This window comes from Antennarius striatus, chromosome 6 (genome assembly GCF_040054535.1).
Source record: "Antennarius striatus isolate MH-2024 chromosome 6, ASM4005453v1, whole genome shotgun sequence".
In the NCBI taxonomy this organism is placed as follows: domain Eukaryota; kingdom Metazoa; phylum Chordata; class Actinopteri; order Lophiiformes; family Antennariidae; genus Antennarius; species Antennarius striatus.
In genome coordinates, this window is record NC_090781.1 from 4,272,113 (window position 1) to 4,294,458 (window position 22,346).

General features: G+C 42.0%; 1 protein-coding gene across 2 annotated transcripts; it reads left to right on the forward strand.

The window, feature by feature from the left end:
* The first annotated feature begins 354 nt into the window (after window positions 1-354).
* prpf8 (pre-mRNA processing factor 8) lies at window positions 355-22,222 on the forward strand. 2 transcript variants are annotated; one of them, XM_068316850.1, is made up of 43 exons: window positions 355-507; window positions 1,087-1,207; window positions 1,291-1,459; window positions 1,544-1,708; window positions 1,837-2,055; window positions 2,136-2,348; window positions 2,561-2,686; window positions 2,851-2,956; window positions 3,233-3,423; window positions 3,567-3,686; window positions 3,790-3,979; window positions 4,203-4,322; window positions 4,660-4,794; window positions 4,957-5,086; window positions 5,226-5,422; window positions 5,766-5,972; window positions 6,476-6,639; window positions 6,748-6,874; window positions 6,998-7,190; window positions 7,387-7,574; window positions 7,724-7,962; window positions 8,101-8,247; window positions 8,373-8,583; window positions 8,739-8,855; window positions 8,965-9,212; window positions 9,305-9,484; window positions 9,627-9,762; window positions 10,223-10,392; window positions 10,614-10,743; window positions 10,860-11,006; window positions 11,127-11,287; window positions 11,397-11,588; window positions 11,988-12,225; window positions 14,392-14,520; window positions 14,825-14,938; window positions 15,036-15,209; window positions 15,345-15,538; window positions 19,624-19,863; window positions 19,956-20,097; window positions 20,642-20,782; window positions 20,875-21,014; window positions 21,105-21,307; window positions 21,621-22,222. In XM_068316850.1, exons 2-43 carry the CDS (start codon window positions 1,099-1,101, stop codon window positions 21,773-21,775), a joined length of 7,017 nt encoding a protein of 2,338 aa, XP_068172951.1. In that variant the 5' UTR covers window positions 355-507; window positions 1,087-1,098; the 3' UTR covers window positions 21,776-22,222. The 2 variants fall into 2 exon arrangements, with proteins under 2 accessions (XP_068172951.1, XP_068172950.1); XM_068316849.1 differs by lacking the exons at window positions 19,624-19,863; window positions 19,956-20,097; window positions 20,642-20,782; ... (1 more) ...; window positions 21,105-21,307; window positions 21,621-22,222 and adding an exon at window positions 17,208-19,228.
* The last annotated feature ends 124 nt before the right edge of the window (window positions 22,223-22,346 follow it).

Below are 22,346 nucleotides of genomic sequence, written 5' to 3' on the forward strand. Positions count from 1 at the left end.
TATGTAGTAATTTAAAAAAAGGAAACAGCCAAAATTGCATACCATAACAGACAAAACATTAAAATATACTGTCAAAAGGTAAGGATTTGAAAATTTAGTCTACTGATTGGACATTGTATGTATATAACTGAAGAGGGACTGAGGTAACATGAAAGCTGAAGCGCAGACATTCTGTACTGTGGTACACAACCGCGCTCTCGGCCGTAAACCGGAAACGGGAACATCCGGGTATTTTCATAGTTGCGCTCCTCCAACGTTTGCGTATCTTTCGACGTAGGACTTCACTGTTGCCTAATGGTAACGCTATAACTGTTGTTTGTGAATCCCACTGAACGTCTTTCATCTTGTGGCCACTGTCGTTGTTCGTGCGTGTTGCACTTGTAGCTGTAGCAGTCGACACATCACTGAATCGAAAGAAAGGAAAAATACTCGGTTGGAGGAGATGTTGTGGTAGCCTACAGTGATAAGAACGTCTCGAAAATTTATCCAAGGAGTGAAGGAAAGGAGGTATGCGTGACTGCGTGTGTTTTCGTTTTTGTTAACAGGGAGTTAGCATATTAACATGCATATGCTAGGTACTAGCTTACCGCTTCGACAACGTCTGGCCTAAACTACTTGAGAGGGGAAGCCTCAACATAAGGAAATGTTTGCAAATTGCAAAATTAGTTTGAGAATGAGTGTAAAATGGATTACGAGTAAAGCGAAACTGTAATTATATCCGCAGTTCAAAAAATGTACGGAACAATTTATCCTGCGTGTCAGGCTAAGTTGTTAAGCTAGCTAGTGACCCGCTAGCATCGGCATGGCAGTGCTAACATCACATTGTCAGTGACTAACTCCTTCAATGGAGAGGAGCACCAAATTGTGTATAAGAATGTACTTTTTTTTCTTTACCATGTCCCAAACAACACATTGTGTTTTTTAGGTGTGCATAAGTCAGAAATTTTAGTGAAATGCCGAGTAACCTGTAAATTGTTGAAGCGAACTCGGTGTGTAGTGGAGTGTGGTCATTCGTGATTCAAGACACTATTAGCGAAATAATAATTTTCCATGAGTTTTGATGGGGTCGTTGTTCTTTGTTTACAGTGGTGAGGCGCCATGGCGGCTACCTTCGCCTATAGAGGGGTCCCTCCAGCTATGCCACCTGGCGTACCTCCTCCGGCTCCTGTTCCGGACTACATGACTGAGGAAAAGCTGCAAGAGAAAGGTAATCTTGTTTACGCAATGCGGTGCATTCATATTAATCGTGCATGTATTAAGAATAATTTGTTGTATCCTTCAACCCTTCAGCAAGGAAATGGCAGCAATTACAGGCGAAACGTTATTCAGAAAAGAGAAAGTTCGGCTTTGTGGATGCTCAGAAGGAAGACATGCCACCTGAGCATGTTCGGAAGATCATCAGGGACCATGGAGACATGACAAATAGAAAGTTTCGCCACGACAAGAGAGTATACCTTGGGTAAAGCAGTTTTATTTTTAATTCAGTAGTTAAGAAAATTCATCACCAACTGCATAACCAATGTTCATTTTTATATTTGAACAGTGCACTCAAGTACATGCCCCATGCTGTGCTGAAGCTGTTGGAGAATATGCCTATGCCCTGGGAACAGATCAGAGATGTTCCTGTTCTCTACCACATCACTGGAGCAATTTCCTTTGTGAATGAAATCCCCTGGGTGATAGAACCGGTCTATATTGCACAGTGGGGGTAAGAGGGAATAGGTTGTTGGATGATTTATAACATTTCATGCTTTGTAGCCACGCTTTCACTGAGTAAAATGGAAGTAAATTCATACAATATGTGTATTTTCAATGTATCTTATAACCACCTCCTAGAACCATGTGGATCATGATGCGTCGTGAGAAGCGTGACCGTCGACACTTCAAGAGAATGCGCTTTCCACCTTTTGATGACGAGGAGCCACCGCTAGACTATGCTGACAACATTCTTGATGTGGAGCCATTAGAGGCCATCCAGATGGAATTGGATCCTGAGGAAGACTCCTCGTGTGCGGAGTGGTTGTATGAGCATCAGCCTCTCAAAGACACTACCAAGTAAGCTGTCCTCTGACTATTGATTCAGATATATGAGGTTGTACACCAGAAGCATATAATCAATTACTGTCTTTTATCAGGTTTGTGAACGGAACCACCTACCGTCGCTGGCAATTCACACTGCCCATGATGTCCACACTGTACCGTTTGGCCAATCAGCTGCTGACAGACCTGGTGGATTTCAATTATTTTTATCTCTTCGACCTGAAGGCTTTCTTCACTTCCAAGGCCTTAAATATGGCCATTCCTGGGGGACCAAAGTTTGAACCACTGGTTAGAGACATCAACCTCCAGTAAGGGCCTCATCTTTTTACTTAATGTTGAATTAGAGACTTCTGTCTGTGTAGACCAAAGGAACACTGCTTTTGTGCTGATGTAGTTGCTCAGTTGTGTTTAAAAAAATTTTTTTTAATGAGCATTAAAAATGTTTTCCCCAAACAAAACAAGTTAAGAACAGATGCTAAACAACTTTACCCGTGGCTCATTTCTTCCGTTTCTTCTGCAGAGATGAAGACTGGAATGAATTCAATGACATCAACAAGATCATCATCCGGCAGCCTATAAGGACTGAGTACAAAATTGCCTTCCCTTACCTCTACAACAACTTGCCACACCACGTCCACCTCACTTGGTAATAAATGAGTTGTAATCCATTGAAAAATATTTTATATTCATAATTTAATAAAAATTTCAGTTGAAAGTTGTGTGAAATGCCCTTGAACTATGTTTCTCATCCATTTTATGATACATTTTCCCATTGACTGTAAGAAATGAGTAGTTTTTTTCCCCCTGCAGGTATCACACACCCAACGTAGTGTTTATCAAGACAGAGGATCCAGATCTCCCTGCCTTCTATTTTGACCCACTGATCAACCCAATTTCACACAGACATTCTGTCAAGGTACGTTTAGATGCTTACAGAAGAGTAAACTTATAAACGTAGGGAGAAAGGGGTCTTTCAAAAGTAATTTTTCGATTTTCGAATGACCCTCTTCCAAATATTTACAGTAAATAAGTGATAATTGGCAACAGTTGAAGCTCAACCTTCCACTCCCAGAACTTAAACTTGATCTGACAGAAAACTAGAAAAGTGTATGAAGGGTAGACAGTTCCTTCAGATTTATTGGTATTGTATGTTCTTCTTAAGATCCAATCACAATTTTGTGCATCTACTCAGAGTCAGGAGCCTTTGCCTGATGATGATGAGGAGTTTGAGCTTCCGGAGTATGTGGAGCCCTTCCTTAAGGAGACCCCCCTCTACACAGACAACACAGCCAATGGCATTGCTCTTCTCTGGGCACCGAGACCCTTCAACCTCCGATCCGGACGCACAAGACGTGCCATTGATATCCCCTTGATAAAGAACTGGTGAGCAAACTACAAAACAGTTTAGTTAAATTGTTTTCATGATTTACTGATCAAAATTATACGGGGTGTCTTTAATTCAGTTCAGTTTTATTAACTTAGTTTTTGAGGAAATTCTCATTGGTGGCTTTTTAATTGTATTACAGGTACCGTGAGCATTGCCCTGCAGGACAGCCAGTGAAGGTGCGTGTGTCATACCAGAAACTGCTCAAATACTACGTCCTCAATGCTCTCAAACACAGACCCCCCAAGGCTCAGAAAAAGAGGTAATTATCATTGGACACTTAATACTGATCCTTGTTTGGCTATGTGCCGTCATGTTCATTCTTATCCATCAACTTTTTTCCCCCCTTTAAAAATTCTGTCCAGGTATCTGTTCCGCTCCTTCAAGGCCACAAAGTTCTTTCAGTCTACTAAGTTGGACTGGGTGGAGGTGGGTCTTCAGGTTTGCCGACAAGGCTACAACATGCTCAATCTGCTCATTCACCGTAAGAATCTCAACTACCTGCATCTGGACTACAACTTCAATTTGAAGCCTGTCAAGACACTGACCACAAAGGTAACGTCTTCAGGCCAACTTGAAGCGCGAATAAGCGAGAGATTACTATATACAAAAATGTTCTAAGGTGCTCTAAATGTTTGTCTTTTAACTCAAAAATGTACCTATTTTTGCAAATTGTTATGTTTCAAATGCAGTTTCTGTAGCTGTATCCGCGTGTTAAATTTGTCCATCCTGTTTTGACCAATGTTGACCAAAAAATATTCTTGTTTGTGTCACCCAGGAAAGAAAGAAGTCCAGATTTGGGAATGCCTTCCACTTGTGCAGGGAGGTGCTGCGTCTCAGCAAACTGGTGGTAGACAGCCATGTGCAGTACAGACTGGGAAATGTTGATGCCTTTCAGGTAAGTTCATGTACATCATATCTGATTTGTGTTTGGGCTGTAACTGTTCATGTTTTTTTTCTGACAGTATTATTATTATTTTTTTATTTATTATACAACCACAGACGAGTGGCTTTACCAGCATTACTCAGATTGTGGTTTTGATTTTACACAGTAAAGATGGTAACAACATTCAGCTACATGCAATGTTGAAGGGATTATTCTTTTAGCACATTAAATGCTTTGAATCTTTATTGTCTTTTAAAGTGTGTCAATATGTTTTATAAAAAGCATTATTATTTTTCTTGAATGTTTTCACTGGTGATAATCCCAGAATTTTACCGTTTTTATGTTGTAGTTGTCTGATGGGCTGCAATACATCTTCGCTCATGTGGGTCAGCTGACAGGGATGTACCGCTACAAGTACAAGCTGATGAGACAAATTCGGATGTGCAAAGATTTGAAGCATCTCATCTACTACCGCTTCAACACTGTAAGTAAACGGGGTTTGTGTCATCTGCTGATTCTTTCCTTGATTTTTTTGGGTTTTTTTTTGAAGACAGTTCTTTCGGTTCATGTTTTCCCACCACATGCCACTTGGCTCCTAAAAGTAAAAAATCTTTACAATCTCCAATGTATTTCCTTTTTGAATCAGGGTCCTGTAGGCAAGGGGCCAGGTTGTGGCTTCTGGGCTCCTGGTTGGAGGGTGTGGCTTTTCTTCATGAGGGGGATCACTCCACTGTTGGAGAGGTGGCTGGGGAATCTGCTGGCCAGGCAATTTGAAGGTATGCAAAAATGCCTCTGTGCTTTGAGATGGTGCCTGCTGTCATTTCAGATATAAAGTAGTATAAACTGAGGTTTGTGTTACAGGAGCATTGGCATAATTTCACCAATTGTTTTTTTCTTTTTTCGCCAACTAAACAGGACGTCACTCTAAAGGCGTAGCAAAGACGGTTACCAAACAGCGTGTTGAGTCTCACTTTGATCTTGAGTTGCGTGCTGCTGTGATGCATGACATTTTGGACATGATGCCAGAGGGCATCAAACAGAACAAGGCTAGAACCATCCTGCAGCACTTAAGTGAGTCTTGGAGATGCTGGAAGGCCAACATTCCCTGGAAGGTCAGTGGTTTCCAGAGATCAATTTTACTGTGTCTGAGAGATGTGAATGGTATAATATTCAAAACGAGAGTCTGATAAGTAAGTTTCTTTTTATTTGTACTACAATAACTGTGGCTTGAGATAATGGTTGGTAATTGCTGGAGTCAGTTCATAATTTTAAATGTCATCACTTGAACTGCTCCAGATTGAATAGTCTGCTCATGAAATGGATAGAAATGAGTACATACCAAGTATTTTTCTTAATGTAAGACCCACACAACACTTTTTTAAAATTAAGCATGTATACACCCAGAAGATAAGAAACAAACTGCAGAATAATTTTCAAACAAATGATTCATGACAGGTGCCAGGTCTACCGACGCCCATTGAGAACATGATCCTGCGCTATGTGAAAGCTAAAGCTGACTGGTGGACAAACACTGCTCACTATAACCGTGAGCGAATCCGCCGGGGGGCTACTGTGGACAAAACGGTGTGCAAGAAAAACCTGGGGAGATTGACTCGTCTGTACCTGAAAGCTGAGCAGGAGAGACAACACAACTACCTGAAGGTAACACAAAAGAAAGCTTGTGTTAAAGAGGAATTACAGAAAACCGTCTTTCCCTTTATTGACTAGCAGAAGCATTGCGAGTTATGCTTTACTTCACTTGAAGGTCAGTAACCTTCAAAAAACCTGTGTCTGCATCTGTATCGACAAATCACTTGATCGCTTATTCTTGGACAGTTTCCCCTAGTGTTTGAGGAAAAATAAATATGATTTTAGTTAAACCCTCATACAAAGGCGCACATGTATTGGTCTGCTTGCTTGTGCGTAAGAAATTGAGGAATATTAAGTGAATGGTGGGTTTGTGATGTGGCTGCAGCTGCAGTTGGTTTCCTATCATTCATACATTGATTCTTTTAGTTCATATGCATGATTTTATAATATGATCATTTACTTTTTTTTTAATACCCACATCTTTTATTGCCATTTACAACTTAATACATGAATACTGAATTATAAAAGCCTGTACCATTTCATGTGTGGACTAAGTTTCTGTGTTCTTATGACAGGATGGTCCCTACATCACAGCTGAAGAGGCAGTGGCCATTTATACCACCACTGTTCACTGGCTGGAGAGTCGGAGGTTCTCTCCTATCCCCTTCCCTCCGCTGTCCTACAAGCATGACACCAAACTGCTCATCCTGGCCTTGGAGAGGCTGAAGGAGGCATACAGGTACACACATTTTAATAATCACATTTATTTACTGATGTTTTCTACAGAAGGCGACAGCTGCAGGAACACATTTTATTTTAAATTGATTTGTGTTTCTCTGTCTTTTAGTGTCAAGTCTCGTTTGAACCAAAGTCAGAGGGAGGAGCTGGGGCTGATCGAGCAGGCATATGACAACCCTCACGAGGCTTTGTCCAGGATCAAACGTCACCTGCTCACACAGAGAGCCTTCAAAGAGGTGATCATATTGTTGAGGCCATTCACCAGTGAATGAGGTTTCTACTGTGAAGTGACAAGTGAAATTGTGAGAGCGAAGTGTTATTAGTTTGCCGTCTTCCTTAGACTGCCATTATTTTTACAGGTGGGCATTGAGTTCATGGACTTATACAGTCATCTGGTGCCTGTTTATGATGTGGAGCCTCTGGAGAAGATCACTGATGCCTACTTGGACCAGTACCTGTGGTACGAGGCTGACAAGAGACGCCTGTTCCCACCTTGGATAAAACCTGCCGACACTGAGCCTCCACCACTGCTGGTGTACAAGTGGTGCCAAGGTCAGCTGGTCTTCAGACTTGTTGTGTTTGGGAAGAGGCGATAAGAGATGTATATTTCTGCATGAATATCAGATCAAATAGTGTTATGCTTTATAATTCATTTAAATGGATTGTATTTGGTGTTAGATACTTTCCGTCCAGTAATTTCTGTTTATCACAAGTGTAACATATTAAAGCTTTACTTTTATTTTCCTAGGCATCAACAACTTGCAAGATGTGTGGGAAACTGCAGAAGGAGAGTGTAATGTGATGCTCGAGTCCCGCTATGAGAAAATGTATGAGAAGATTGATCTGACACTGCTGAACAGGCTGCTGCGTCTTATTGTTGATCACAACATTGCTGATTACATGACAGCCAAGAACAACGTTGTCATCAATTACAAGGTGACCTTTCTTCTTCATTTGAAAAGACACAAATGGCTTTAAAAATAATTGCTTTATATCAGTAGTGTCTATCTTCCAGTCATGTCAATTTAATGGTTTTTTATTACTATTTGAGAACTTGTTTCCTATTATGAATCTGTTTCATCTAGGATATGAACCACACCAACTCCTATGGTATCATCAGGGGACTCCAGTTTGCCTCATTCATTGTACAGTACTATGGCCTGGTGATGGACCTTCTGGTGTTGGGCCTGCATCGTGCCAGTGAAATGGCGGGGCCACCTCAGATTCCAAATGACTTCCTCAGTTTTCAAGACACCGCCACGGAGAGCGCCCACCCAATCCGACTGTACTGTCGCTACATCGACCGCATTCACATCTTCTTCAGGTGCACTAGAATTTCCAAAATGAGGCGCATTCCTAGAATTAGGAAAAAAATATTAATTTCATCTGTGATTATGAGTTTTAAAAACTCACAAGCTTAGTGAAAATGATTGATTCACTAGTGTTTTCTTGGCTCCACCAGGTTCTCTGCTGATGAGGCCAGAGATCTGATTCAGAGATACTTGACAGAACACCCTGACCCCAACAATGAGAACATAGTGGGCTACAACAACAAGAAGTGTTGGCCACGTGATGCCCGCATGAGACTGATGAAGCATGATGTCAACCTGTGAGTGTTGGCTCTAAGTTTTGATCATTCATATTTATCATTATAAATTTTATTTTGTTTTGAACATATTTGTTGTACTGTTTTGGGACAAACAGACATAAATTTTCTGATTTTATGCTTTCCAGTGGGCGTGCTGTGTTCTGGGACATCAAGAACCGCCTTCCCCGATCAGTGACCACTGTCCAGTGGGAGAACAGCTTTGTTTCTGTGTACAGCAAAGACAACCCCAATCTTCTCTTCAACATGTGTGGCTTTGAATGCCGTATTTTACCAAAGTGCCGCACCAGTTATGAGGAGTTCACTCACAAGGATGGTGTTTGGAACCTGCAGAATGAGGTGAGAAATTCTTGTACAACATTATCCATTGTTATGCTAACCACGTCTGCGTTATTGATGGATAATATGAGACACCTACATCTTTCCAAAAAGCTCATATCTGTCTTCAAATGATCACGTCCTTTAAAGTTCCTCCTCTGTATTTTCATGTGTAGGTGACCAAAGAGAGGACTGCACAGTGCTTCTTGCGTGTTGATGATGAATCGATGCAACGCTTCCACAACAGAGTTCGTCAGATCCTAATGGCCTCTGGATCCACCACATTCACTAAGGTCAACACACAAGCCCCTTTCATAAAGACAGTTTACATGTAATTAGCTGTTTTTGAAGGATATTGTCACCTTATCTGAGTATTTCGCTATGACCCATCTTTGCCTCCAGATTGTGAACAAATGGAATACAGCACTGATCGGTCTGATGACATATTTCCGTGAGGCTGTGGTCAATACTCAGGAGCTGCTGGACCTGCTAGTGAAATGTGAGAACAAGATCCAGACACGTATCAAGATTGGGCTCAACTCCAAAATGCCTAGCCGCTTCCCCCCTGTGGTCTTTTACACCCCAAAAGAGTTGGGTGGTCTTGGTATGCTGTCCATGGGCCATGTGCTCATTCCACAGTCCGATCTGAGGTACATTAGCATACACGCTCTTTAATGCCTTCATTTCTGATGAGAACGTTCATTTAGTGAACTTTGCAGTAATTCTTCTTCCCTCCCACCAGGTGGTCCAAACAGACAGATGTAGGTATCACCCACTTCAGGTCAGGAATGAGCCACGAAGAAGACCAGCTGATTCCTAACCTGTATCGGTACATTCAGCCTTGGGAGAGTGAGTTCATAGACTCTCAGAGAGTTTGGGCCGAGTATGCCCTAAAAAGACAGGAGGCCATCGCCCAAAACAGGTACAGTATTCATATAGTCAGATATCTTTTCTATGTCTTCAAACAGCAAAGATTTATATGATCTGCTGTTTTTATGCTTGTTCTCTATAAATATAAGCTGAAACTAGACAAGACAAATAGGCTTTGGTCCCCTGTGCTTCAGGCGCCTGACCCTGGAAGATCTGGAGGACTCGTGGGACAGAGGAATCCCTCGTATTAACACACTTTTCCAGAAGGACAGGCATACGCTGGCATACGACAAAGGCTGGAGAGTCAGGACAGACTTCAAACAGTACCAGGTGTGACAGACATTCAGACGCAAAAACACCTTAATTAAAAGATGAACTTATAGAAGAGAAAAGAAATAATACAAAACTTAAGAGATATGGATTTTTAAATTCACTTTTACATTTGACACCAAAGAAAACCCTTATTCTAACAAATACAATGGGGTAAAGGTTTCAGAAACAGAATTTGGTCAGTTCAAAATCTTGACATTGTATTAGAAAAGGTGATTTTGAAGTAAGGACACTGTGAATATGTTCGTTGCATTAATGAAATCAGTGTGTTTATATTTTAGTAAAGCAATGCCTTTTACGATTAATGCCCCTTTTCGCTCGTTTGTAACGTACCCAACAGTTGATTAAGGAGCTGTTTGTTTTCCAGATTCTGGAGTTGGTAGTGTTAGGTTACAGATCAGGAAAGAATGTGTTTTTCACAATATCACCCGTTGAACTACTGATGTGTGTTTGAGTGCAGGTGCTGAAGCAGAATCCCTTCTGGTGGACGCACCAGAGACATGATGGCAAACTGTGGAACCTGAACAACTACCGCACAGATATGATCCAGGCTCTTGGTGGTGTTGAAGGTATCCTGGAACACACTCTCTTCAAAGGCACTTACTTCCCCACCTGGGAGGGTCTATTCTGGTAAGAGCACTTAAACGCAAAGAAGACTTGTGAAAGACTTTCAGAAACAATGAGATTTGAAAGTCCTCTCCCCTTTTCTGTGCACGTCAAATATAACAACGGAAAGTCTTTTTGTTTTCTTTTTAAATGTGTTATTCCTGTGGAACTGATGAATCAATTTTAGGAATCTTTTTTCCATGAAATTGGTCAATTAAAATTAAAAATGTGTTTTTGGACTAAAGGGAGAAGGCCAGTGGCTTTGAGGAGTCCATGAAATGGAAGAAGCTGACGAATGCCCAGAGGTCTGGACTGAACCAGATCCCCAACCGTCGCTTCACTCTTTGGTGGTCGCCCACAATCAACAGAGCCAATGTCAGTACATCAACATTTAGAAATGAATCTCTTCAAAGAGGTTGATTTTCATATTTCTGAAGGAAAAGTGAAGAATAAAGAAGTCATGTTTTACATTATATTTTTCTGTGTTTCAGGTTTATGTGGGTTTCCAGGTGCAGCTTGACTTGACGGGAATCTTTATGCATGGCAAGATTCCCACTCTCAAGATTTCCCTAATTCAGATCTTCAGGGCTCACTTGTGGCAAAAAATTCACGAGAGTATCGTCATGGATCTTTGCCAGGTCAGTTTTCCTGTTTTTAACCTCTTCTGGGGGTAATTTTAACTTTTCAAAACACTAGAATAGAGTGGACAAAAGTTTCTTCTTGAACATTCATTTCACATTTTCTGTTTTTGTTTTCAGGTGTTTGATCAGGAGTTGGATGCTCTTGAGATTGAGACGGTGCAGAAGGAAACCATCCACCCCAGGAAGTCATACAAGATGAACTCGTCCTGCGCAGACATTCTCCTCTTTGCATCATACAAGTGGAACGTCTCTCGACCATCTCTGCTTGCAGACTCCAAGTATGATTTCTGAAGTTACACTTTCGGCTCTTGAGTATTTTCAAGTTACTCAAAGTGCTCTTCAGACCAGAACAGGTCATGATTAATTATAATGTACCACTGCCAACAGGGATGTGATGGATAGCACCACCACACAGAAGTACTGGATTGACATTCAGTTGCGTTGGGGTGACTATGACTCGCATGACATCGAGCGCTACGCCAGGGCCAAGTTCCTGGACTACACCACTGACAACATGAGTATCTACCCCTCTCCCACTGGAGTGCTAATTGCCATCGACTTGGCTTACAATCTCCACAGGTTAGGAACTTAACAAGCATGTATTTGTGACTAATATGATGCAGATTTTAGTTGGTGATCAACCATGGCTTCTAGGTATTGATTGTTTTGCTAAAGAACACTCAGAAGTTGTATGTACCTGATTGAATTTTCAGCCTCGGAGTGTAAATAGAATTAGAGATGTGTCAGCCCAGATGCTTTGCAGCGTCGCCTGGGTTTTGGCATTCGTTTGTTCATTCTAACATGTATGCTCTGCCGAAGTCTTCACACTAACTTCCTACCTTGTTTTACATGGTTTTAGGTGACTGCAGTAATAAATCAAATCTACTCAAACATATGTTTTTCTCTGCTTGTCAGGTAAATACAGATTAAAAAAACAATCCTGGCTTTGTATGTGACTCATTTTATCTCCCATCACAGCGGCTATGGTAACTGGTTCCCTGGGAGCAAGCCTCTGATCCAGCAGGCCATGGCCAAGATCATGAAGGCCAACCCTGCCCTGTATGTGCTCAGGGAGCGCATCCGCAAAGGTCTGCAGCTGTACTCGTCTGAGCCCACTGAGCCTTACCTGTCCTCACAGAACTATGGTGAACTCTTCTCCAACCAGATCATCTGGTTTGTTGATGATACCAACGTGTACCGAGTCACCATCCACAAGGTGAGAACTGACCCTTTTTATTCCCTTCATGAATAAAATGAAGAATTCTGTCCTCATACCGTATTGGCCCGAATATAAGACGACCCTGATTATAAGACGATCCCCTTTTTCAAGACTCAAGTTTGAAAGACTTTTTGAACACCAAATTTAATTTTTATGCAGAAAAGGCCATTCAAAATTACTTTCATATCAAATGTTAGTGATTGCCTTCATTCAGTTAGACATAATACACACTAAACTATTCTGTTGTTGTTTCTCTAAAATTATTTGTCTCACAACAACAACAAAAAAATACCGTATTTTCCGCACTGTAAGGTGCACCTAAAAGCCTAAAATTTTCTCATAAACCCGTAGTGCGCCTTATAATCCAGTGCGTCTTATATATGGATTAATATTCATATTAATATTGGTTAAAAACATGATCGCTGAAAAAAAGCCGCCAGTCTGGCCGCCAGTCATGCCGCACTCCACCACCAGGGGAGCTCCCTCACAAGGCACTCGGGCCCACGCCCCCTAACAACGGTAGTCAAGGGGCGTCACCGAAGTCCCGGCTCTGACTGAGCTGCTCTCAGACGGTAGAGCAGACTGTAGGAGCACCGGTGATTACGTAGCAAAACATAAGGAACTTTCAACAATTCTATTAATTAAGTTTGACTGACTGACTGATCTCTATATTTCCTAACTATTTGGTGTCGGAAATAACCCACTTTAAACTTAATAGGTCTTAAAAATGCCATTGTGCTGTCATCTGGAATCTAGTGACGGTCCATTCTATTAGTCTGTGGAAACACACGGAGAAACTGGCATAAAGGTGAATGAAAGACCCTCAAAGCTGAACTTCCAGCCTTTTCTGAAATTTCAAGAGCTGAGTCACTGCTAGACAAAGGTGCCAACGGGTGTGCTGCAATTGATTTACAAATGTAGTTGATATGTCTGGGGGGCGGTGGAGGGGCGCATTCAGGCTTGTGTATTCTGTCTGCAGCGACGTGCGGTGAGATTCACGGCGGTGAGACACTGACATTAAAGGATTTTCTAGGAGTAAAACAGTGTCATATTTGCAAGTAAATTAACAACCTGTTGTTTAGGACACACAGCAGCAAATAGCTGCACCTCACCTCCAACTCGACTACCGATCGATCGAAACAATATTTAATTAATAAACGAAGACAAACGTCGGAGCTTAAATATCTGCTTCGAACTTCAGATCAGGAAATAATCCGCTCTGTTCGCACTGACTGCACTCGTAATGAATTTAACCGGTCTTTAATGTCAGGTTTTTTAATATGCGTGTTGACTTCTTTCCAAGATGGCAAAGTGATCAAGTGATCAGGTTTCCTTGAGGCTCAGAATGGCTTATTGACATAACAATAGGGGCCATTCAAAGGTAGTCAGGAAGTCATGAATGCAATCATGACTGCCTGAGCAGTATGAGCTCTATTGAGTGGACGGATTGCACAACACTGCAGTTTATCAAATAAAGTTTATTTCCTTTTTATCGTGTGCGCCTTATAATCTGGTGTGCCTTATATATGAAATAAATTATAGAACAAATTATTGAGGGTGTGCCTTATAGTCCAGTGCGCCTTATAGTGCGGAAAATACTGTAATCCAAATTCTCTTCTTATTACCACTTTTCTCCAGATTGTCGCTACGTTTCTCCATTTTCTGTTATCTCTTCTCTTTTTTTCTTCTCTTTCTTACTGCTATTTTTTATTGTTCTTTGTGCTGCGGCTATTTTTATTTTTCTGCTCTGTGACAGGGGTTCGCTTTGGCCTGGGGAGTTCAGTTCAGCATTCGCTTTAAAGATATCTAGCGCCATCTAGCGTTGTGAACGGGTATAATGTCTAAACCCCGAATGTAAGACAACCCCCACTTTTTCAGTCTTATTTCAATGCAAAAAACACCGTCTTACATTCGGGCCAATACGGTAATGCACTTTGTTGTGGAATTTCATCTGCTTTATGATTTAAATGAACTGTCTAAATGTGTTTATTTTTTTTCAAGAATATTGTGAATTACCAGTCTTAAGTCATGTATTCATGACTTAAGTCAAGTATTCATGACTTAAGACTGGCAGAAACATCTGGGACAGCTTTGGACTTCGTCCACCACCTCTCATTATTAATAAACACTGCCTCTTTTGCTTCTACAAATCTATCTTGACAGACTTTTGAGGGTAACTTGACCACAAAACCAATCAATGGAGCCATTTTCATCTTCAACCCCAGGACTGGACAACTCTTCCTCAAGATCATTCACACATCTGTGTGGGCTGGACAGAAACGTCTGGGACAGGTTTGGACTTCATCTACCCCCTCTCATTTTTAATAAACACCGCCTCCTTTGGTTCAAATCTTTCTATAATGTTTAGTTGTTTGGGTAAAGGGTCTTTTACTGTCACTGAGTTCTTAGATTTGCTCTGTCTTATCCTGCAAATGTGTTCAGTTTTCTTTTACATTCAAGAAATAATACGCCTGACAACAATTTAATTTATAAACCTCAACTTGGGTGGAACAAAGATCTTTTTACTCAGTGAAATTAATATATAGATAATTGATTTTTTTCTTCTTCTGCGTCTACTTTGCTTTTCTCTCTAAAGTTGGCCAAATGGAAGACAGCTGAAGAAGTGGCTGCCCTAATCCGCTCCCTCCCTGTGGAAGAGCAGCCAAAACAGATTATTGTAACCAGGAAGGGAATGCTGGATCCTCTGGAGGTGTGACTCTAAAGCTTAGATCTTCTGTAGTATTTTAAAGCCTTGAGGTATTATCTTAGATGCTATAAATACTTCTGCTCCTTTGCTGTCTTTGCAGGTCCACTTGCTTGATTTCCCCAACATCGTGATTAAAGGTTCTGAGCTGCAGCTCCCCTTCCAAGCCTGTCTGAAGGTGGAGAAGTTTGGAGACCTCATCCTTAAGGCCACAGAGCCTCAGATGGTGTTGTTCAACCTTTATGATGACTGGCTCAAGACCATCTCATCTTACACCGTGAGTTTCACTCTATCCCACAAGATTGCATGCATCCTGTCCCCCTGCTGTACACATGGATGTAGTATACATTTGTTCTTTGATGACATCACCGTCCTTTGCATGAAGTTGTTTGGTGGCTGTCTTCATTTCTAGGCCTTCTCCCGACTGATCCTGATCCTCAGAGCGCTGCACGTCAACAATGACCGTGCCAAAGTCATCCTGAAACCAGACAAGACGACGATCACCGAGCCCCATCACATCTGGCCCACACTCACCGATGAAGAGTGGATCAAGGTGGAAGTGCAACTCAAAGACCTCATTCTGGCTGACTATGGCAAAAAGAACAAGTAAGCATCATGTCATGCCTTCAGAATTTACTGAGATAAATACTACATGCTGCTCTCTACAGCTTCATTCAGCAGGATAAATGCAGACATGAACCCTTAAAGCCTGATGATCACGCTGGCGTGATCAGAGCGCATGATGTTTTTAAACCATTCTTAACAAAGAAAGTCTGTCATGTGGATTGCTGTGCTCATGGTTACGTGACAGTAGAGATGTGAAACTGTCTTCCGGTTTTTATTTGGAGCCGATTGACCCAGGAAAATCGGAGATATGATCGTTTACGTTTGATCTAAGAAAAGCGCTTCAGACGGCTTCTCAGTCAGATGCCGGCGCTGTTTCTTTCCTTGTATTTGCCGTTGTACAAGTGGTGATCCATGTATTCACGTGATTTACACATGTCTTGCAATTTGTGTATTTTGTCACATGATGCAAACACCTACTGTGGTGAATCTTGTCATGTGATGCTTAAATGTCTCGCGATAAATGCGTTTCGTCGCGTGATGCAGATTATAAATATCTTTGGCGCGACCTGGTGGCGCAAAAATAGAAAGGAAAGAGTTTAGGAGAGAGGTTAGAGAGATTAGAGAGAGATTAGGGAGAGATTAGATAGTGAAAGACAAATTTAGTCAAATAAAAATGGAGAGAACATTGAACGTCGGGCAAGTTGTGCAGATGTTGGAGGCAGAGGATGAAGAAGAGGTTTTGTCATCTCCATCCTCCTCTGAGGAGGACAGCTCCGAGGAAGATGACAATACAGACCTAACCCTTGTTGGTGAGTAAAACTAAACACGAATATATGCAGCTTTTGTTTCATTCATTTCTGTATAAATCTGGATATGTTTTTATATCCGTTTTAAATGTGTTATATATATATGTGTGTTTTATTATCCATTTTTTATATGTAACGTCATGTATTCACATAGGTTTATATATACAAATAATCAAGGCTGAAATTATAAGTTTAGGAAATTCCTTTTGAAGAGGTAGACATGGATTTTCCTAGGTTTTATTTTATGATACACGTCAGGTTCAAACAACCTAGAACATTTAAAAGACACTCACAAAAAGGAGAAGACAACAGTTTATATTTTTTACTTGCGAGGAGAACGGACAGAGATGTGCTCAGTTACAGATCTCCAACCCGTTCTCAAAATGTCTCTGCCGAACCCTCTCCTTTATTCATTTGGGGTGGTCCCTGTTTACATTATTTTTCTAAGGGATGGGGGCAGAGAAACAACAGTATAACAACTGCGGAATGGTGCCATTAAAGAGTGATAATTCTTCTTTTACGACATCCTCTTCTTAATAGACAACAACCAGGCACATTCCTAATTAACAGTTCAGAGGTCACATCCTGCTCTACTATCTCTACTATCACTTCAGTGATCCCATTGCTCATGTTGTCTGAAAAAGAACTCAATAAATAGCAAAACACACACAGATATAACCATTTATATGGTCATGGGGTGTAATACAATGAATAAAGGAATATAAAAGAGTAAATATGAGATAACTTATATACATTATTCTAACAATACACTTATAGGTGTTTCCTATATTTATATTTCTTTTTTTATTACTTGTCTTCCTTATACATTGACTATTCACATTGTTGTAGGGAGCCAGAGAATCCAAAGGTTTGAGATGATATTTTCATGTGTCTGTATACAGATATGAGAATAGGCCTGGACCCTCTACACGGAGGCCTGGACCCTCTACACGGAGGCCTGGACCCTCTACACGGAGGCCTGGACCCTCTACACTGAGGCCTGGACCCTCTACACGGAGGCCTGGACCCTCTACACAGAGACCAGGGCCCTCTACACGGAGACCAGGGCCCTCTACACGGAGGCCCAGAAAGAGAGTGCATGGGAGGACAGCTCAGACCAGGGGCAGCTTTCCACAGACTCGGCCACACCATGCCTTGAAGCCCTGGAGAACCGGAGATGACCCTGACACTGCCCCACAGGTCAGCCGGTTCGTGCCTAGAAGAACACCAGGAGCCCAAGTTGACAGCCATGCTATCCACTCACCGCTGGAACTGTTCCAGCTGTACTTCTCCCCATCCACACTGCGTACATTGTGTGATAACAGCAACAAACAAGCAGCTCGCAATAAAGCAATGGGGAAGAAGTACAAGTGGACTGATGTGGACTGCGAGGAGCTTTGCAAGGTCCTCGGGCTCCTGATTTATACATCTCTGGTGTCTGTTTGCAGCATTAACGATTACTGGAAGCGGGCCTCACTCACGTCTGTGCCGTTACCAGCAAGTATAATGCCAAGGGACCGCTTCAGGGCTGTGCTGTCCAACATCCACCCAAGCGATCCGGAGGAGGACGAAAAAAATGAGGCAAGGAAAGGAACTCCGGAATATGATAAATTGTTCAAGTTGAAGCCCCTCATGAATGAGCTCATCATTGCCTGCAAGGCTCATTATCACCCAAGGAGGGAGTTGGCGGTGGATGAAAGAATGGTGGCCACGAAAGCAAAAACTGGGATGACCCAGTATATGAAGAACAAGCCAACGAAGTGGGGGTTCAAACTGTTTGTGTTGGCCGACTCCAGCAATGGCTACACAATCAATTTCAACATTTACATCGGCAAGAAATACACAGAAACAGTCCATGGGCTTGCCTATGATGCAGTGATGGACCTGATTCAGCCATCATATCTGGGAACCGGGTACCATGTTTACATGGATAATTTTTATTCATCCCCCCAGTTGTTCCTCAAGTTGAATGAAATGAAGTTTGGAGCCTGTGGGACATACAGGGACAACAGGAAGGGCTGCCCAACCCAGAGAGCCAACGCCCTGCCCAAAAAGTCAGAGAGGGGTGAGATACGGTGGGTCAGGAAGGGCTCCCTGGTCTTCGTAAAGTGGATGGACACTCGGGAGGTGTCAGTGTGCTCCACCATCCATCCAGCAGTTTCTGGGGAGGTGATCAGGAGGAGGGTCAAGGATGAAGATGGAAGCTGGTCGGTAAAAGAGATCCCCTGCCCCTCCCCAGTCATTGCATATAACAAATACATGGGTGGTGTGGATCGGTCTGACCAGCTGCTGCAGTATTATTCAACCCACCGCAAGACTGCGCTCTGGTACCGCACAATCTTTTTACACTTGCTTGACATAGCCACTACCAATGCCTACCTCCTCCACTGTGACATCAGTAAGTCACACCAAGTGAAGCCCCTAGCCCACAAGAACTTCCAGGCTGAGCTTGTGGCCCAGTTGTGTCAGGTGGACCTGAGTGGCATACCAGCAAGGAAGAGCACCAACCACGTTCCTGTCGGCGTTGCTGTGGTGGCGGACCCCAGTAAGATGGCCACACAGGGACGCAGGATCTGTCAACAGTGCCATCAAGTGTACCAAAGAAGGAACCTCACCCCTTGGAAGTGCAAGGCCTGTGACGTGGCACTGTGTGTTATTTTGAACAGAAACTGTTTTGAAGAGTGGCATAAGTGAAACAAACTATATGTAGTCATTTTGAAGCAACAGAAGGAACTTCACGCCTTGGACATGCAAGGCCTGTGACGTGGCACTGTGTCTCATTTTGACAAACTCCTTTGAAGAGCGACACAAGTGCCACATACTGTATATACTTATGTTAAAAGCCTATGGGAAACTTTTGAGTTCAAAATCAGATTCAATGAGCGTTTTTTTGTTGTGTACAATAAAATACAAATTTGTTCCATTTTTGAAATTTGGCTGTGTCTTTTTTGGCCCAACAAACTCCTTTGAAGAGTGGTATAAGTGACACAAACTGTATATAATTATGTTAGAAGCCTATGGCAACCTTTTTAGAGTTCAAAATCAATTTGATCAGCATGTTTGTGGTTTTTATGTGCAATAACAAAATTTTTCCATTTCCGAATTTGACTGTGTGTCTATTTTGCCCCAATATGTCAATATAGTAAGTTATAGGTTATCTTATAGTTGAAGTTGTGCTGAAGATAACCATACCAAGTATGGGTATGTTAAATCATTTTTAATGTATATAGAGACAAATATCAAAAGTACAAAAAAACGGCCAAAATAGCTTAAGGCTTTAAGGGTTAAGCAGTGAATGCATTCCTTGTCTTTATTCAGTGTCAATGTGGCGTCACTCACCCAGTCTGAGATCCGTGACATCATCCTGGGTATGGAGATCTCTGCTCCGTCACAGCAGCGTCAGCAAATCGCTGAGATTGAGAAACAGACGAAGGAGCAGTCACAGCTCACGGCCACACAGACCCGGACTGTCAACAAGCATGGTGACGAGATCATCACCTCCACAACCTCCAACTATGAGACCCAGACCTTCTCCTCTAAGACTGAATGGAGAGTCAGGTATCTAGATGGTGTTTGAATTCCTATTAAAACTGTTTAACTGAGTCATTTAGTATTTTGTGTCTTATATTGTTCTTGGTCTTCCTTTTCAGGGCCATTTCTGCTGCCAACCTCCATCTCCGAACAAATCACATCTATGTATCATCTGATGACATCAAGGAGACGGGTTACACCTACATCCTGCCCAAGAATGTCCTCAAGAAGTTCATCTGCATCTCAGATTTGAGAGCACAGGTTTGTATGGAATTAGCCTTACAGCTGATGGAGTGCCGTCCTTTTAATGTATTACAGTAATCCCTCGCTTATTAGCGCTTCAAGATGCACGGCTTCACTGTATGCCGGGATTTTAGGATGTAGTCATGTGATAACGTACGCGCATGCTATTGGCTGACAGCATCCGGAAGTGCGCTGCGTTGCAAAACTAACGGAACGCATGGCACTTCCGTGTATTAAAGAAGCACTTGGCTTTAACACAACTGTTTTAAACAGTCGATAAGAGTGTGGGAAAAGGTAAGGTAAGGTGGTTTAATATCAGTATGGGGAGGGTTCATAAACGTTTAAATTACTGTAAATACTAAAATCGTCTCTATATAGCAGAATTTAGTTTTTTGTGGGTGGTTGTAGGACACATTAACTACAAAATACTGATTACAAAAAAAGGGATTACTCTGTACTGATCCACACTTCCAGTTCTCTGCTGAGGGTTGCTCACCGCTTCAGTGCAAAGTGATGAAACAGACTTCTTCTGTAGATGTAATGGTGCACTGGGTTGTTTCAGATTGCTGGCTACCTGTATGGCACCAGTCCACCAGATAACCCTCAAGTGAAGGAGATCCGTTGCATCGTGATGGTGCCTCAGTGGGGAACACACCAGACTGTCCACCTTCCCAACCAGCTTCCTGGCCATGAGTATCTCAAAGTAAAGACACTTTAATTTAGAAATGAAATCCAAACTCATAACACGTGTTTTTATGCAGAGCAATGTTTAACTTGTGTAACTCCATTCATCAGGAAATGGAGCCCCTAGGCTGGATTCATACTCAGCCTAATGAGTCCCCACAGCTATCCCCACAGGATGTCACCACCCATGCCAAGATCATGGCTGACAACCCGTCTTGGGATGGAGAAAAGACCATCATCATCACCTGCAGGTACAAAGCTGCGTCTGACAAGCAGGAAGAATTGATGCTGAAACTTTAATCCGGAAAGAACATTTTCTAAATAAACCTCTTTTTCTTTAGCTTCACCCCAGGCTCCTGCACACTTACAGCTTACAAGCTGACGCCCAGCGGCTACGAGTGGGGCCGACAAAACACAGATAAGGGCAACAACCCCAAAGGCTACCTGCCATCCCACTATGAAAGAGTGCAAATGCTGCTTTCTGATCGCTTCTTGGGTTTCTTCATGGTGCCTGGACAGGTGTCCTGGAACTATAACTTCATGGGTCAGTAACCACAGTCTTATTTCCACAGAGAGATAAACTATGGGGGTTTTTTTTCTTCTATTTTTAGAATAGTTTTTAATGTCTATTTTTGAGACAAGAACTTTGTTTTTATCGTAGGACTGACATGATTGGCTCCATGTTTGTTTCATTTTCTAATGATCTGTGTCATATATTGATATTTCCACTCTGTTCTTGCACCAATTTGTTTGATTTTAGTTTTCTGGTTCTTTCTCACATCTCCAATGATGTCACAAATTAAAGTTGTAGTGCTGTGAACATGGGTGGCCTGATTTCTTTACTTGTTTTGCTACAGGTGTGCGCCATGACCCCAACATGAAGTACGACCTCCAGCTGGCCAATCCGAAGGAGTTCTACCATGAAGTCCATCGGCCCTCACATTTCCTAAACTTTGCCTCGCTGCAGGAGGGCGAAATCTATAACGCAGACCGTGAGGACATGTATGCCTGAGCGCTGAGGTTCTAATCTTCACTGTTTGGTGACACCTCTGCAGGGAGAATGTGGAACCAGTCTAGAAAAACCATTGTAATATTTCTATTGAATAGATGCAACTGATGTTTGGGAAATTGTATGTAAAAGCTTGAGGACTATTTTAGAAGTCTTGTGTTGTCGTTTTTTTTCTACAATTTTGTTTAGTTTCCTCACTTTGTCTCTTTTACATTCGAAAAATGCTTTCTTCTACATCCTAAGCATATGTGGATTTGTGTGTACCGTAGTTTACTATACACAATATTTCAATGTAATAATTTCTAATTGACATTATTTCAAAAGGAGTACACTCACCTTCAGCCAATTGAGAAATAAAAGTGAAATTTGTATTTTCATCCACCAGTTCCCTGTTACACATGTTGTGACAAAGTAGCGTGGGTTTCAATAAAGATCGTTTTTTTAAATAAATATTATTCTTGTTGTTTGTATAAACTGTTTCTCCAAAACTGTGTGGGAAACTTGGCCTGGTTCCCTTTTTGGAGAGGCCAATGTCAACACAGGTTCAAATGAAGGCATCTGGTTTTGGTTCCAG

Bases quoted from the DNA above. Each gene is read 5' to 3' on its own strand.
- prpf8 (XM_068316849.1), top strand. From the start codon at position 1,099: ATGGCGGCTACCTTCGCCTATAGAGGGGTCCCTCCAGCTATGCCACCT. The intron at 3,424-3,566 runs GTGAGCAAACTA...ATTGTATTACAG, and splicing joins ATCCCCTTGATAAAGAACTG to GTACCGTGAGCATTGCCCTG. The intron at 7,963-8,100 runs GTGCACTAGAAT...TGGCTCCACCAG, and splicing joins CGCATTCACATCTTCTTCAG to GTTCTCTGCTGATGAGGCCA.